General features: G+C 35.8%; 1 protein-coding gene across 1 annotated transcript; it reads left to right on the top strand.

The window, feature by feature from the left end:
* Nucleotides 1-11,837: 11,837 nt before the first annotated feature.
* LOC135204541 (uncharacterized) lies at nt 11,838-13,472 on the top strand. The gene has a single exon (XM_064234705.1). The coding sequence runs from the start codon at nt 11,838-11,840 to the stop codon at nt 13,470-13,472; it is 1,635 nt and encodes a 544-aa protein (XP_064090775.1).
* The last annotated feature ends 202 nt before the right edge of the window (nt 13,473-13,674 follow it).

The following is a 13,674-nucleotide window of genomic DNA, read 5'->3' as shown; positions in this document are numbered from 1 at the left end:
CTCTCTCCTGTCGACCTGATTCAGCTTCTGATCGTTACCAGGTCTTTTTCCTGAGGGCTTTCATTGTCCAGAGGGGGATAAAAATAGAAATAAAGCAATAAAATTGGAATGTGAAAACGTTATTAAAAACATAAATGACCAAGAATCATTATTAATATTAGGAGATTTTAATGGCCATGTAGGTGTCTTAGGCCACCAGAATACAGACAGAAACGGGGAAATAATACTAGAATGGATGAATGAACATAGGCTAATACTACTTAATGGAGATGACAGATGCAACGGAGTCTACACATGGGAGAGGATGCAGATGAAAAGTGTAATAGATTTTGCTTTAGTCAATGAGAAGTTCTATGAAAATTGTGAGGAGATGGTAATTGATGAAGACAAAAATGAATTTGATATCAAATACTTCGAAACAGATGAAGGTAGCCTAAAGGACTTTATTGAAAAAAACTAGAAGATATCTTAATGGATAAAGACATAGACAGAATCTCAGAAATGGACTTATCAATAAAAGAAGTAGCAGAAGACAAGTTAGTGAGAACATATAGGAGAAAGATGTTAGTAGAGGAAGAAGTAGAAGAGCAACCCTGGTTCAATGAAGAAATAAGAAAAGATATTAAGGAAAGGAAAGAGCTGAATAGGAAGAAAAGAAATGACAGCGACAATGTCGTAAAGGAAAGTCTAGAGAAGAAAAGAAAAAAGAAGTGCAGCTATTAATAAAAGAAGAGATTACATATTTATGAAAAGAAAATAACAGAAAAAATAAGAAGAAACCAAACTAAAGAGCTCTGGGAAAATATTGGTAAGTTAGGAAATAGGCAAAAAACAAGAAAAGAAGTTATACATTTGTATAATGGACAGGGAAGCAAGCTAAATGAGGCTAAAACAAAGGACGGATTAGTGAATTATTGGAGAACCATATCTAGTAAACACGAAAATAAAATAAAGGAATTCTGGAATGAAGAGAAAAGGATGGAATATGAGAATGAAATGGCAGAAGTAGATGAGTCCATAAGAATTGGAGACTATAGATTCCCAAGAGTACTAAGAGAACACATGGACCTATTGATAGAAGGAAAAAGGAAGATAATACCAATGCAGGAACCTCTGATAACCGAGGAAAAAGTCATAGCTTACCTAAGTAAGCTCAAAGCAAAAAAAGCAGCAGGCCCAGATCGAATCAAACCAGAGCTTTAGAAAGCATTATGGAGAGTAAAACCTGTATAGAAGTATTAGTTAGATGCTACAACAAGGAGCTCGAAATCAAAGGAAAGCCTGATTCTTGGAAGAAATCGAGAACGAAAATGATAGAAAAGAAAAGGAAACCAAGGGCCAAGGATCTAAGGCCAATAGCTTTATTAAATATATCCTGCAAAATATTCATGATGCTGATGCCAAGCAGGATTCACAGGAGGGAGTAGGATTGTGTAGAAGATAGCTATAGGGATAGAAAACCATTAATAGTAATAACTATCGATTTCAGTAAAGCCTTTGACTCGGTAAAAAGAGAAGTTATGATCGAAGTCATGAAACAGTTCAAAATACATTAAAAAATCATAGAGGCAGTTGCTAATATATACGAAGGGGATACCACATTAATAGACCTAGGGGAGGGAGTTGAACAGGAAATGGAAATTACCAGTGGAATTAGGTAAGGGTACACAGGTTCTACATCACTTTTCAAACTGATGACATATTTGATAATTAGGAAAATGGAGGAGGAAGGGACAGGATTCGAAAATGAATTATTTAAGATAAGGACACTTTTCTTTGCTGATGATGGGAAATATAAAAGATGCAAGGAAAAGTATAAAGATTTAAATAGATTTAGGAAATAAATGTGGGCTAGAAATAAATAAAGAGAAAAGCTGCATCATTATTTTCAATATGAAGGAAAAACCAGAAGAGATTGAGGATATCAAAGTGCAGAAGAATATTTAGGAATAAATATTCTTCCGCAATAAAGGTAAACAATCCTAGAAATCTGTTTAAGCTACAGAAAAAGGAAATAATGGACAAAGCACAGAAATTAGCCAACCTAACCTATTCAGTGATAGAGAAAAGCTGTAACAAAATACTTACAGGTAAAACATGCGGGAAAAATATAGCTCTACCATCAATCTTATCTGGGACCAAAGTAGTTAATTCAACAGATACAGAAACAGAAAAATTGCAAAGAATAGAGAATAGGGTTTATAGGAAAATATTAGGAGCTTGTAGAAGTACAGTAGTAGCCGCATTAAGGGAGGGGAGATAGGAGCATCTTCCATGAAAAGCAGAATTATAAGTGGAAAGCTAAGTTATGTAAATAATACTACAAATGGACGGAAAGAGTTACTGGAGAAAATAATTATAGATATGCAAGAAAAGGAAAGAAAATGGTAGAAAACAGTGGAAAAGTACATGTACGAAATTAAAATCTATTTAAGAAAACTGGAAGGAATGTCCAAAACAGAAATTAAGGACAAAGCCAGAATCTGGGACACAGTGAAGTAGAAAGAAGACTTGGAAAATAAATTGACCATAAATATATATATATATATATATATATATATATATATATATATATATATATATATATATATATATATATATATATATATATATATATATATATATATATATATATAAAGTGGAAAAGTGAAATAAAAGATGAAGAAATTTACGACAGCACTTTTGGTTCGATACTTCTCTTTAGAGCCAGAACCAACTCACTGCATTTATATATAACAAAAAGTCACTAGAATGGGAACACCTGTTGTCCTTTTTGTGTTAATACAGAGGAAGATATTTTTCATTTTCTTTTATGTTGTCTTGCTTACAGAGAAGAATACATGAGATCAATTGGCCTTCAGCAACCTTATGAAGAGAATGATAACGATGTTATTGGAAAATTCTTATTTAGATAAGAACATAATGAAATAAGAAGAGAGACTTTAAATAAGAAGTGGAAAAAAAGAGAAAAAAGAATAAAAGAGCTCAACAATTAAAAATAACTCTTAAGATTAAGAGGCGCCATTGTAAAGGCATTGCCTCGACCCATAACCACCCAACCAACACACAATTCCCGTCCTAATACGGCAAGTTAGCACAAGTTGTTCGCAAATTATAGATAAATGGTTAGATGGGAGAAGCACTTTTGTAAATAGAGAAAGTGAAAAGTTAGTGAGCAAGGCAGAAGATACATCAAGAAATCTAGAAATAAAGCTCATAAACACCCAAGGGCTGACAAAAGCAAAATTAATCGAGCTAGTGGGCCTAAAAGAAAACACAATAATGTGCATCACAGAAACACACCTTAAACAGCAAAAATTACTATTTCCAACAAGTATCAGAATGAAAGACTCAATGAGAGGTGAAGATGACACCAAAGGAGGAGGTATACTAATAATGTATAGATCCAAAGGAGAGATCCAGATGGAAAAAGAAAAGTCAGAACACAAAGACATTCTAATAGTAGAGGGCAATTATAGAACAGCAAGATTTAACCTAATCCTAGTCTACATGTCAACTAGTGATAAAGAAAGAAATGAACGAATAACAAGCGCCTTACATGTAGCACTAGAGAAGACACAAACCTGCCTGTGATTGTCCTTGGGGATTTCAATGGACATTTAGGTTTCTTAGGGACACAAGAACTTGACCAAAATGGAAAATACGTTGTGGACCTAATGGAAAAATACGACCTAACACTATTATATGGAGATCCTAGCTGCAAAGGAGAGATAACCTGGAGTAGAGGAGATCAGAACAGCACTATAGACTTTGCCCTAGTCAACCAAAATATGTATAAAAACTATGAATGTATGGAGATAGATAAGGGAAACTATGAATATGACATATCAGACCGTCACCTCCTAAAAGTCCAATTCAGAATGAACACTAAAGTAAAGAAGACATTCAGAAATGAAAGAAAAGAAATAAAATATCTGAAAATTACGGAAAGAGTCCACCAGAAAATACCTTGAATATATAGAATGTAAAGTAAGCCAACAAGACAGAAAAGGAGATCTAACCCAGATGGAGGAAACAATGAGCGAAGCCAAAGCAAATAACCTAGAGAAGATAATCAAAAGAAGGTTAAAGAAAGGAAAGCAAGAAGAAATAGAACCAGTATGGGTCACCAAAGAAATAAAGAAAGAAATAAGCCAAAGAAGGATATATAACAAACTAAAGAGGAAAGCCACAAGATTAAAAGAAAAGAGACACTATGAAGAAGCATACCATAAACAAAAACAAAAAGTACAGATAATGATAAGGAAAGAATATGAAGAAAGGGTTAGCAATGAGATAATGAATGATATATACAGATAAAGGAAAATCTGGGAATATATAGACATGCTGAGAGGAAAGACCACCTCAAAAAAAGAATGGATAAGGATATTCGACGAAAATAAGCAAGAGAGGAAGGGAGAAACCCTAGGGAAAGAGCAGGTAAAATTCTGGGAAACAATATACCAAAAAGAAAACAAAATAGGAGAGATATGGAGTGAAAGCAAGAAAGAACAATATAAACATGACATGGAAAAATGGTGAAAAGATTAGGACAGCAGATGAAATAACATATATTTTTAAGAGAACACATGCATGGAGTGTATGACCTAACAGAGAGAGAAATTAAACCCATGGAAGAAATCAACATAACAGAAGAAGATGTAAAAAATCAACTTGAGAAAATGAAGGCAAATAAAGCACCAGAGCCAGACAGAATGAAGCCAATTCTGTTCAAATTATTCTTACAAAGTACCAACCTTCAAAAAGAATTGGCAGAATGTTTAAACAGTATACTGAAGGGCAGGAAAACGCAGAGAAGCTGGTTTAAGTAAAAAACAACACTTACGCCCAAAAAACGAAACCACACAGTCATAGATCTAAGGCCAATTGCTCTAACAAATGCATCATATAAAATTTTCATGGGGATCCTGAAAACCAAAATAGAAATGCATATTAGAAATATAGGAAAAATGAATGAACTGCAATCAGGCTTTACTGCACAAAGGAGAGGACTTGATAATTTATATATATTACAATACTGCATACAGGAAACGTACAGAAGAAAGGACCCATTATTTGTAGTATCAATAGACTTCCAAAAAGCATTTGACTCAGTTAATAGAAAAATGCTCATAGAGGTCATGATGAAATATAGGCTGCATGCAGAAGTAATAAATGTAGTTGCAAAGATGTATACTAATGATGTAACAAGACTATGCCTTAACATTATAGAACAAAAAGAGCTAAATGTAACTAATGGAATATGACAGGGTGCAATGGGTCAACCATATTCTTTCCTAGTAATAACATACCTGAATATAGAAAAACTAGAAAATACAACAGAAGGTTTTAGAAATGAAGTTATAAGGATTGTGGCACTATTATATATAGATGATGGATTAACACTAGGACACACACTTGATGAAATAACAAAAGAAATAAAAACCCTTATGGAAATAGCGAGTGAATGTGGCCTAAACATAAACAAGGACAACATTAAGAGTCTACAGAAAATACTATTACAAAAAGATAAGAGAAGAAATCTGGTATGACAACACTGAAAAAACAAAACTGACTACAGGCACACTAGGATTAAATAATAGAAATAGAATAAAAGGGGAAAATGCATAATGTTTTTGCTGTGAGGAAAAAAAAAAATAAAAATCTAGCATATTTCTTACTCTACTACCCAGCATAATACGAGATTAGAAATAGGTAGCCATAGTTTTGTGCAGCAGCCATATCAGGAAAATAAAAAGGCACTCATAGCTAACATATTCTTCTTTGCAGATCTGCAGAGGGGGAGGTTGAAAATAGGAAAGAATGTATGAAAGAAATATGGTACTATTGCATAAAGAAAAATAACTTAAACAAACACAAACAAAGGTGGAATTAAAACAAGCAGAAAATCCGTTTCTTAACTAAAGTCCACATACTACTACTACTACTATACTACTATATACTACTACTACTACTACTATACTACTATACTACTACTACTACTACTACTATACTAAGACATCGGCCGGAGTACTTATCGTCACTTATCCTAATCATTTCTCAATGAGATAAATTTTCTATATCTTAAATTATTTCTCCAATGATTATATCCAACTTTCCCCTTTTCATCAATTAGGTTTGAATCAAAACATCAAATTCAAACGGGAACCACGAACGAGAAGTCCTCAGGAGACGACGCCCAAAACGTAAACAAACCGCCATTACCGGAATCCATTATTTGGCCTAATAATTACCATTATATTATTCAGTTCATTGGTAAATTACATGAATTTTTAATTATATTCCCACTGATTGCTTACAAGTGTCCACCAATTGACTTATTAGAAGGAATGAAAACAACCGAAACTACTTCTAAACCAGAACCACAAACATAAATACTATCAAAGAGAAGACGCCCATAATGTCAACACAGTTAGCACCCCATTGGCTGCCTTAGTAACGTAACTTTATTCAAACTTCAAACGTCTTTTTCTATAACAATTGCCGTCTTCATAATCGAGACAATTCTTAATTAATCGTAATAATTGGTAAATTACAAGGATAACCGATGATTCCTGTAATAATGTGAGTTATAGATGTTTATAGATTATATAATTAACCTCTAGTTAGCCCTATGGTACTCCTAGGTTAACCTATAGACCGTAGCCTTCTATGGGGTCTCAACCTGAGACTGTCTAAAGGAAACGAGTTATATTTTATGATATCTCAATGATTTAGTCACAGGCTAATGTCAAGTTTAGGCTATAAGTTCCTGTAGGATCTCATTACAGTAGGCTACAGGATGCCTGTATCCTGTATCCTGGCCTACTTTATCCGACTGTCTAGTCCAATGATTCTGTGTGATTTTGTAATGATTTTACGGGAAGTTTGGGTACAGCAATTTAGTCTATAACCTTATAGCCTAGGCTATAAGGTTATAGTCTATAACCTTATAGCCTAGGCTGTGGAGGAATTCCTCTCACAACGATTTTATTTTCTAATATTTTTGAGTATTCACTTGTTTCCATGCTATTTGTCTTTTATTATAGTTATTAGTGTCTGTCTCATAAGAAATTATTGATTGATTTTCACTGCGTATTGCCGTCTGTCAGGTAATCGACAGACAGGAACTATGTTACTGTATTTGTATTCATGTGAAAACCAAATGCATTCGCATGCCCATATATTTTGCAAAGATGTGTACGTCTACATTGCATGACATAATAAGGGTGAAAGAACCACATCTATTCGAGAATGACACTCTTAACATTATTTTATCTGATTTTGCTATGTTCTAGTACGTAGTATCTGTGGTGCGGTTAGCACCGAAAAGATGGTTTTACACAAAAAGAGGACGTAGTCCTTTTGACATATAAATCGTCAGTAGACGTTTTAGTAACGAAGTATAATTACTGTTTTAGTTATGATAATTCATTTGTCTTTATGTATGTGAAATTGTTCTTGGTGAATGTATTGCGCATATTACGTATGGTAAGAGTTGGTGTCATTGGGTCTTGTTTGTGCCTCTCGCCAGAGAAGCCATTAGGAGAGGTCAAAAGATCAGGAGGGGAAAAGAAGGGTAGTAGATCGCCCCTCTGAACGCTCCTTTGCGTGCCCCTCTAGGGGTGTGTATGCGTATGTGCGTAGTACACTGTATGGGCATGATATCGCCCAAAACTGTATTGACACACACCACCAATTAATTCACTACATTTAATAAATATGTTGAAGTTGCACACTATTATATTTGGAATTTATTTTTGACAACGAAGTTGATAATTATTGTAGAGTTTTTTATGTTCATGAAAACCTTGTACGTCAGTTCTACATTCGTGGTAATTGAATAACTTGTCTCTTTTCCCCAACAAAACAAAACCCGAATGCAGGACGGAACGGATAGCTTCTTGGCTCAACTTTTGAGGTGACCTGTTATCTAGTGTTGTGTAGTGATGTGTGTGTGGATTTGAAAGGGCGATTGCCCTGATTCTTTTAATTTTGTCGTAATTTGGTTCATTTGAGTGCCATTGATTTACAATTCCCCTTGAGTGATTAATTTCATTTGTCACTTATGTGTTGTTACTCTTTGATATGTTTAACTTTTAGTTATTAAATTAATTTTAACTTTACGTTTATCAAATGCGTTTCAATATCCTTCGATTTTATTTCATTTTTCCTATGTTTCAGTTTGTGGATGGTGAATATGAATTGATCTGATAAACCTTTATTGTGTTCATATCTTAAGGTTATGCAAATAACTTAGAAACGAGATAACACAGCGGTCCTCTAAGGTCTGAAAATCAACCTGTGAGTACTCGCAACATTTAGAGAGAGAGAGAGAGGCACGTACCTCTCGTCGTATCTCGTGTAGCGATTTATGATCTGAGTTCATGTCTACAAGGACTGCTCAGTAAGTGAAAGTACTTAATTGTGCTACTATTCATTAATGATATTGGTGTGTTATCCTCGTTAATAATGAATTGGGTTGAGAGATATCTCCCCGTAATTTAGAAACCGCAAAGGGAGTTTTGTGGAGTTGTTACGTAAGGCTTTTAGCGGTTTTTGACCAAGTAACAACGTTAAGCATATAATACAGTCCACTATAAGTCCATCTTTTTCGCCACAGCTTCTCTCCCTTCTTGGTCCTTCGAACCGGATGTTTAAACACTTCCGAATTAGTTATTCCGGATACTGAACACATTATTTTGGACTTTGCAACTTGGAATCAGATCATTCTATATCACCATCGTTTGTTGTTGGATTGTTTACAGCTCCTTTAGTTAGAGTCATTTTATGCTGGCACATAGTTTTTTGAACAACCACACACACACACACGACAACCAAAGATAAAAGGTCGACAACTAGGTGAGTGTCATTCTCCTTTTTTGAAGGTAGATGTGGTTCACATATAAGTATTGAGATGTAACGAGACGATGTGTATTCTTCCGTCTCATTGCAATTTGACTTTTGAATAAGAGTTTTGTAATACGGTATTGACCAGTATTATTTTGTAGAACACAGATTGTTAACTTGAATGTTTTTCTGTGTATCAGTGTTTTTCGAGGAAGTGTTGTTACTTCGATATTATTGAGATTTATATTGTAATTGTTATTGTCAACTTTGTATGTTTTGTAAGGTGATTTTGCCTTAAAATTTTCAACATGGATGCAGACAATTGTAGTAATGCACTCATTTTGTATGAGGTCTGCTATAAGTGAAATCGAAACGACGTTTGAATGAGGTAAAACGTGTTGAACAGTTGTATACAGCAGTAATTAAGCTGCGTTTAGGGTCCTTCAGAAAGCAGCTGATTCACTACAGACAGCCGCTTCTGAATATTATAAGGAAATTAAGGGTCGAGAATTAGTAAATGCTATAACGAGGACTAACGGTTACCTCTCTAGCGCGGACAACGAAATCTCCAAACTCACCGATCGGTTAGCAGCACCCACGCCCGCGACCGCCCCAGCACCGCACCCACACCTGTTAATCCGACACTGCGGTACCTGCTACCCCTAGTATCCGCAACCTAAGTTGCCTCAAATTACGATACCTACTTTTGATGGCAAAATTGAGCAATGGTATCCTTTTTGGACTGTTTTTTAAAGCAGTTATTCATGATAGGCAGGACATGAATGATGTCATCAAGTTTACTATGCTGAATAGTTATCTTAAGGGTAAAGCACGCGAAACCGTTGAGGGTTTAGCTATAACTCCAGCTAATTATACTGCAGCGATAAACCTACTGAAAACTCGTTTTTCCAACGTTGGGAAATTAGAAGAGAACTTAAGAAATCGGCTGTTAAGTTTACCGCGTCCTGAGCATGATGCAGAGCAACTGATGGATTTCCTTATGAAATGGAATAGCATCGTTCATCAGTTAGACGCTTTACCAGGTATTACGAGCGGCGACTCTAATGAGAAAGCAATTATCAAGCGGTGTATCCAAGGAAAACATTGCAAGCCTTGTATTAGAGATATGATACTTGTGAACTCAGTATAGATCAATTGAGAAAGGGCATTGAGAAATTAATTGAGCGTTTAGGTAGAAGTAATATGCATAACCCCACGCCATCACCGTCCAACCCAGTTAAGAGTGGCAAGGATCGTAACACGAGTTCGAAAAACGAGCGTCAAGCTAATTCGCCTAGTAGTGCTTTCAGAACTTATGTCAAAAATACCCCTAAGAAAATAACTTTTTCTTGTTGTTTTTGTCAAGGCGAACACAGCGGTAAGGTCTGCACGAAATACAATACTTTAGAGACTAGAAGAGCTCGTATCAATGAATTACAAACTATGCTTTGGTTGTTTACGAAAAGGGTCATCGTTTATTTGAATGTAACAGTAAGAGTAAGACATATTGTTTTAACTGTAATGGTAAACATCATACATTCTTATGTGCTAGACTATTACCTAATTCTACGAGCGTCAATGTAAATTCGTCTCAGCAACCTTCTAGCACCAAATCAGGCCATAGTAGAGTTGATAATAAGCCTATAGAAACTGCTCAATCGCAGCCTAGTTTCGGTACTAGCCAGAAATCAGCGGCCACGAGTAATCAGAGTAATTCTCAGAATAATGTTAACAGTAATCAAGTAACTGTGAAAAATGTAGCATCTCTTCGACCGACAGCGTTACCGACAGCCACCCTTTATATTGAGTAATGTATGGGAATCGGATCCCGGTTCGAGCATTTTTAGACAGCGGATCTCAAAGAACGTTCATTAACCCAGATGTCGTTGAGAGATTGAACTTAGTGCCCATAAAACAAGTGGAACTTACATTAATTCCGTTTGGAGATAATGTTGAAACTAAAATGTTTGATGTAGTAAGAGTAATGGTTCGAGCAGGTACTAAACGTATCAAATTAAATGCTGTTGTTTGTAATCATGTTAACACTTCCATACACACACCTGGTCTACACAACGTGTATCTGCGATTGCAAGAACGAGGTGTTAAACTGGCAGATAAGAATATTGAATCAGATACCCTCAGTGATATAGGTTTGATTATTGGTGCTGATTATTATAATGCATTTGTGTATTGTCACGATAAATATGATGATGTATGTTTGCTTGGTAGCACCGCCGGTGCTGTTATTTTTGGTCCTATACCCAATTGGGCTTGTAATGTTATCAGTGATGATGAAAATGTAAGATCTGTAATAAGTACACAGAGTATAGTTTGCTCGAGAGTCACTGCTTCTGTAAATCCTCTTGAAGATGAGGATATTTCTAGACTGTGGTCCTTAGATACGATCGGCATCGGGAAGGATGCGCGATCCTATAACGACCAAGCACGCGATCGAACATTTCAATGAGACTATGTAAAGACTGATAATAAATATACGATTGATTTGCCATTTAAGAGCGATGCCAGACCCCCTACGGGTTATAGAAAAGCCTTAGGTCAATTATATTCACTTAAGAGAACCTTTCAGTCTAAACCAGTCATGTTTGATCAATATCAGTCTGTTTTAGATGAGTATGTTAAGTTAGGATTTGTTGAGGAGGTAAAGTTAGAAGATAACTCCTTTGATCCAGTTGATGGCATTAATCATTATTTACCTCACCACCCAGTTTTCAAGGAATCTGCTACGACTCCAATTAGGATAGTTTTCAATGCAAGTAGTAAGGAGTCACACCATGCCAAAGTCCCTCAATGATTGTTTACATGCGGGACCTAATCTGGCGACGAAATTGACAGATATGCTGCTGGAATTCGTCAGAACAAATATGCTGTAGTAGCAGACATAAGTAAAGCTTTCCTTAGAATAGGAATTAATGAAAATCACAGAGATTTCACAAGATTCTTATGGTTTGCTGATAGAGATTTTAAGCATGTCAAGACTTTCAGATTTAAGGTTTTATGTTTGGAGTACTTGTTCACCTTTTCTGTTGAATCAGACAATACAGTATCATTGCAAAAACTATTCAGATCCCATCGCCAACTCAGTCAAGAAGTCCTTTTATGTGGATAACTTTATGAAAACTTATGAGAAATGTGAAGATTTAGAACTCGAGAGTAATAAGGTAAACCAAATTATGTTGGAAGCTAATATGCCTTTGGGAGAATGGGCTAGCAATTTGAGTTCATTTAATGATAAACATAGCCCAGATACTGTCAACTTGAATGCAGTAAAACTACTCGGTCTCTTGTGGGATACCTGTAATGACTCATTGAGTGTAAAGATGCCGTCTCAGATTGTTACATATTTGAATAATCTAGGAAATGTTTGTACTTTGACTAAGAGAAAGGTTGTGTCTCTCCTTTCAACCATCTTTGATCCTTTGGGAATATTGGCCCCCGTAACAATTAAGGGAAAACTATTTGTGAAGAAATTGTGGGAACTGAAAACTGACTGGGATGACGAACTGATGATGGATTTAAAGAAAGAGTTCGATGAATTGTTAAACCAACTCAATTCTATTGAGGAGATCAAAGTCCCTAGATCTTGTTTTAATGAAGGAACTTGTAGCTTACATGTATTTGTTGATGCCTCTCATGTGGCTTATGGAGCCTGTGCGTATGTTGTTAGCAGTAAGCACCAAAGTCACTTGCTAATTAGTAAGTCTCGAGTAGCTCCGAGCCCCCCACTCACTATCCCCCGTCAAGAATTACTTGCTTTGACTATAGGCATGCGCCTAGCTGTTCATTTGTTAGAGATTTTTGGGGATAAATTTTCAGATTGTACTGTTTGGAGTGACTCCCAAGTAGCTTTGAGTTGGGTATTTTATGAAAGATCTAAAGAAGTGTTTGTAACCAACAGAGTAAAGGAAATCAAGGACTTGAAGTCCAGTCATAACATCAGGTTGTTATATGTCAAGAGCGAGGATAATCCTGCTGATTTAGTTACACGAGGTATTTCAATGTCTCCTCTGAGTAAGTCAGGTTTGTGGTTTCATGGCCCGACCTGGATTATTGACAAAAATAAGTTTCCGGAACAAGAGGATGTAGTTTACATCGAGTCTGTTAATGTAAATGAAATTATCGTAGAACCAGTTTTGAGAAACCCTGATGATGATGTACTTGTATTTAATTGTTCTGAGTTCTCCTCATTGAAACACGCATTAAGGATCGTAGGTAGACTGATCTTGTTTGGGAGAAGAATATTTCCTGATAAATTCAGGGAAAGTAATAACTTACTCGTCTTAATCAGAATCATGCAGCGTCAAGCTTTTCCAACGTTATATTATGCGTTGACTAATGGGTTACAAACCAGTTCTAGTGTTCCCTCTGAGTTAAGGAATCTTATCAGACAATTAGGACTTTATGTTGATAAAAGTGGTGTCATTCGGTGCCAAGGAAGACTTCATAATGCAGAATTGCCAGAATTCGCTAAGCATCCAGTATACGTCGCCAGCCGACACCCCTTATGGCAACTTAGTGTCTCATTATCACATACTCAACTTGCACTGCAACACGAATACACTTGTGGTTATATTGAGACAACAGTTTTTGGGCTGGAAAAATGAGACAGTCCGTTAAGAAGATCCTGAAGAGTGCTTATTGTGTAAGAAAGCACAAAATCAAACCTCTAAGTCTACCTGGATTTCCCCCGTTACCACCCGAACGAGTTAAGCATCAAGTCCCTTTTTCCTGTGTTGGCGTCGACAATACGGGAAACATTAATGTGGCTGAAAATGAAGCTGAGAAACGAGAAGGCGTATGTCTTGT

The sequence above is a fragment of the Macrobrachium nipponense genome, chromosome 47 (genome assembly GCF_015104395.2).
Source record: "Macrobrachium nipponense isolate FS-2020 chromosome 47, ASM1510439v2, whole genome shotgun sequence".
In the NCBI taxonomy this organism is placed as follows: Eukaryota; Metazoa; Arthropoda; class Malacostraca; order Decapoda; family Palaemonidae; genus Macrobrachium; species Macrobrachium nipponense.
The sequence above is the reverse complement of the archived record's forward strand: the minus strand, read 5'-3'. Positions and strand labels throughout refer to the sequence as shown.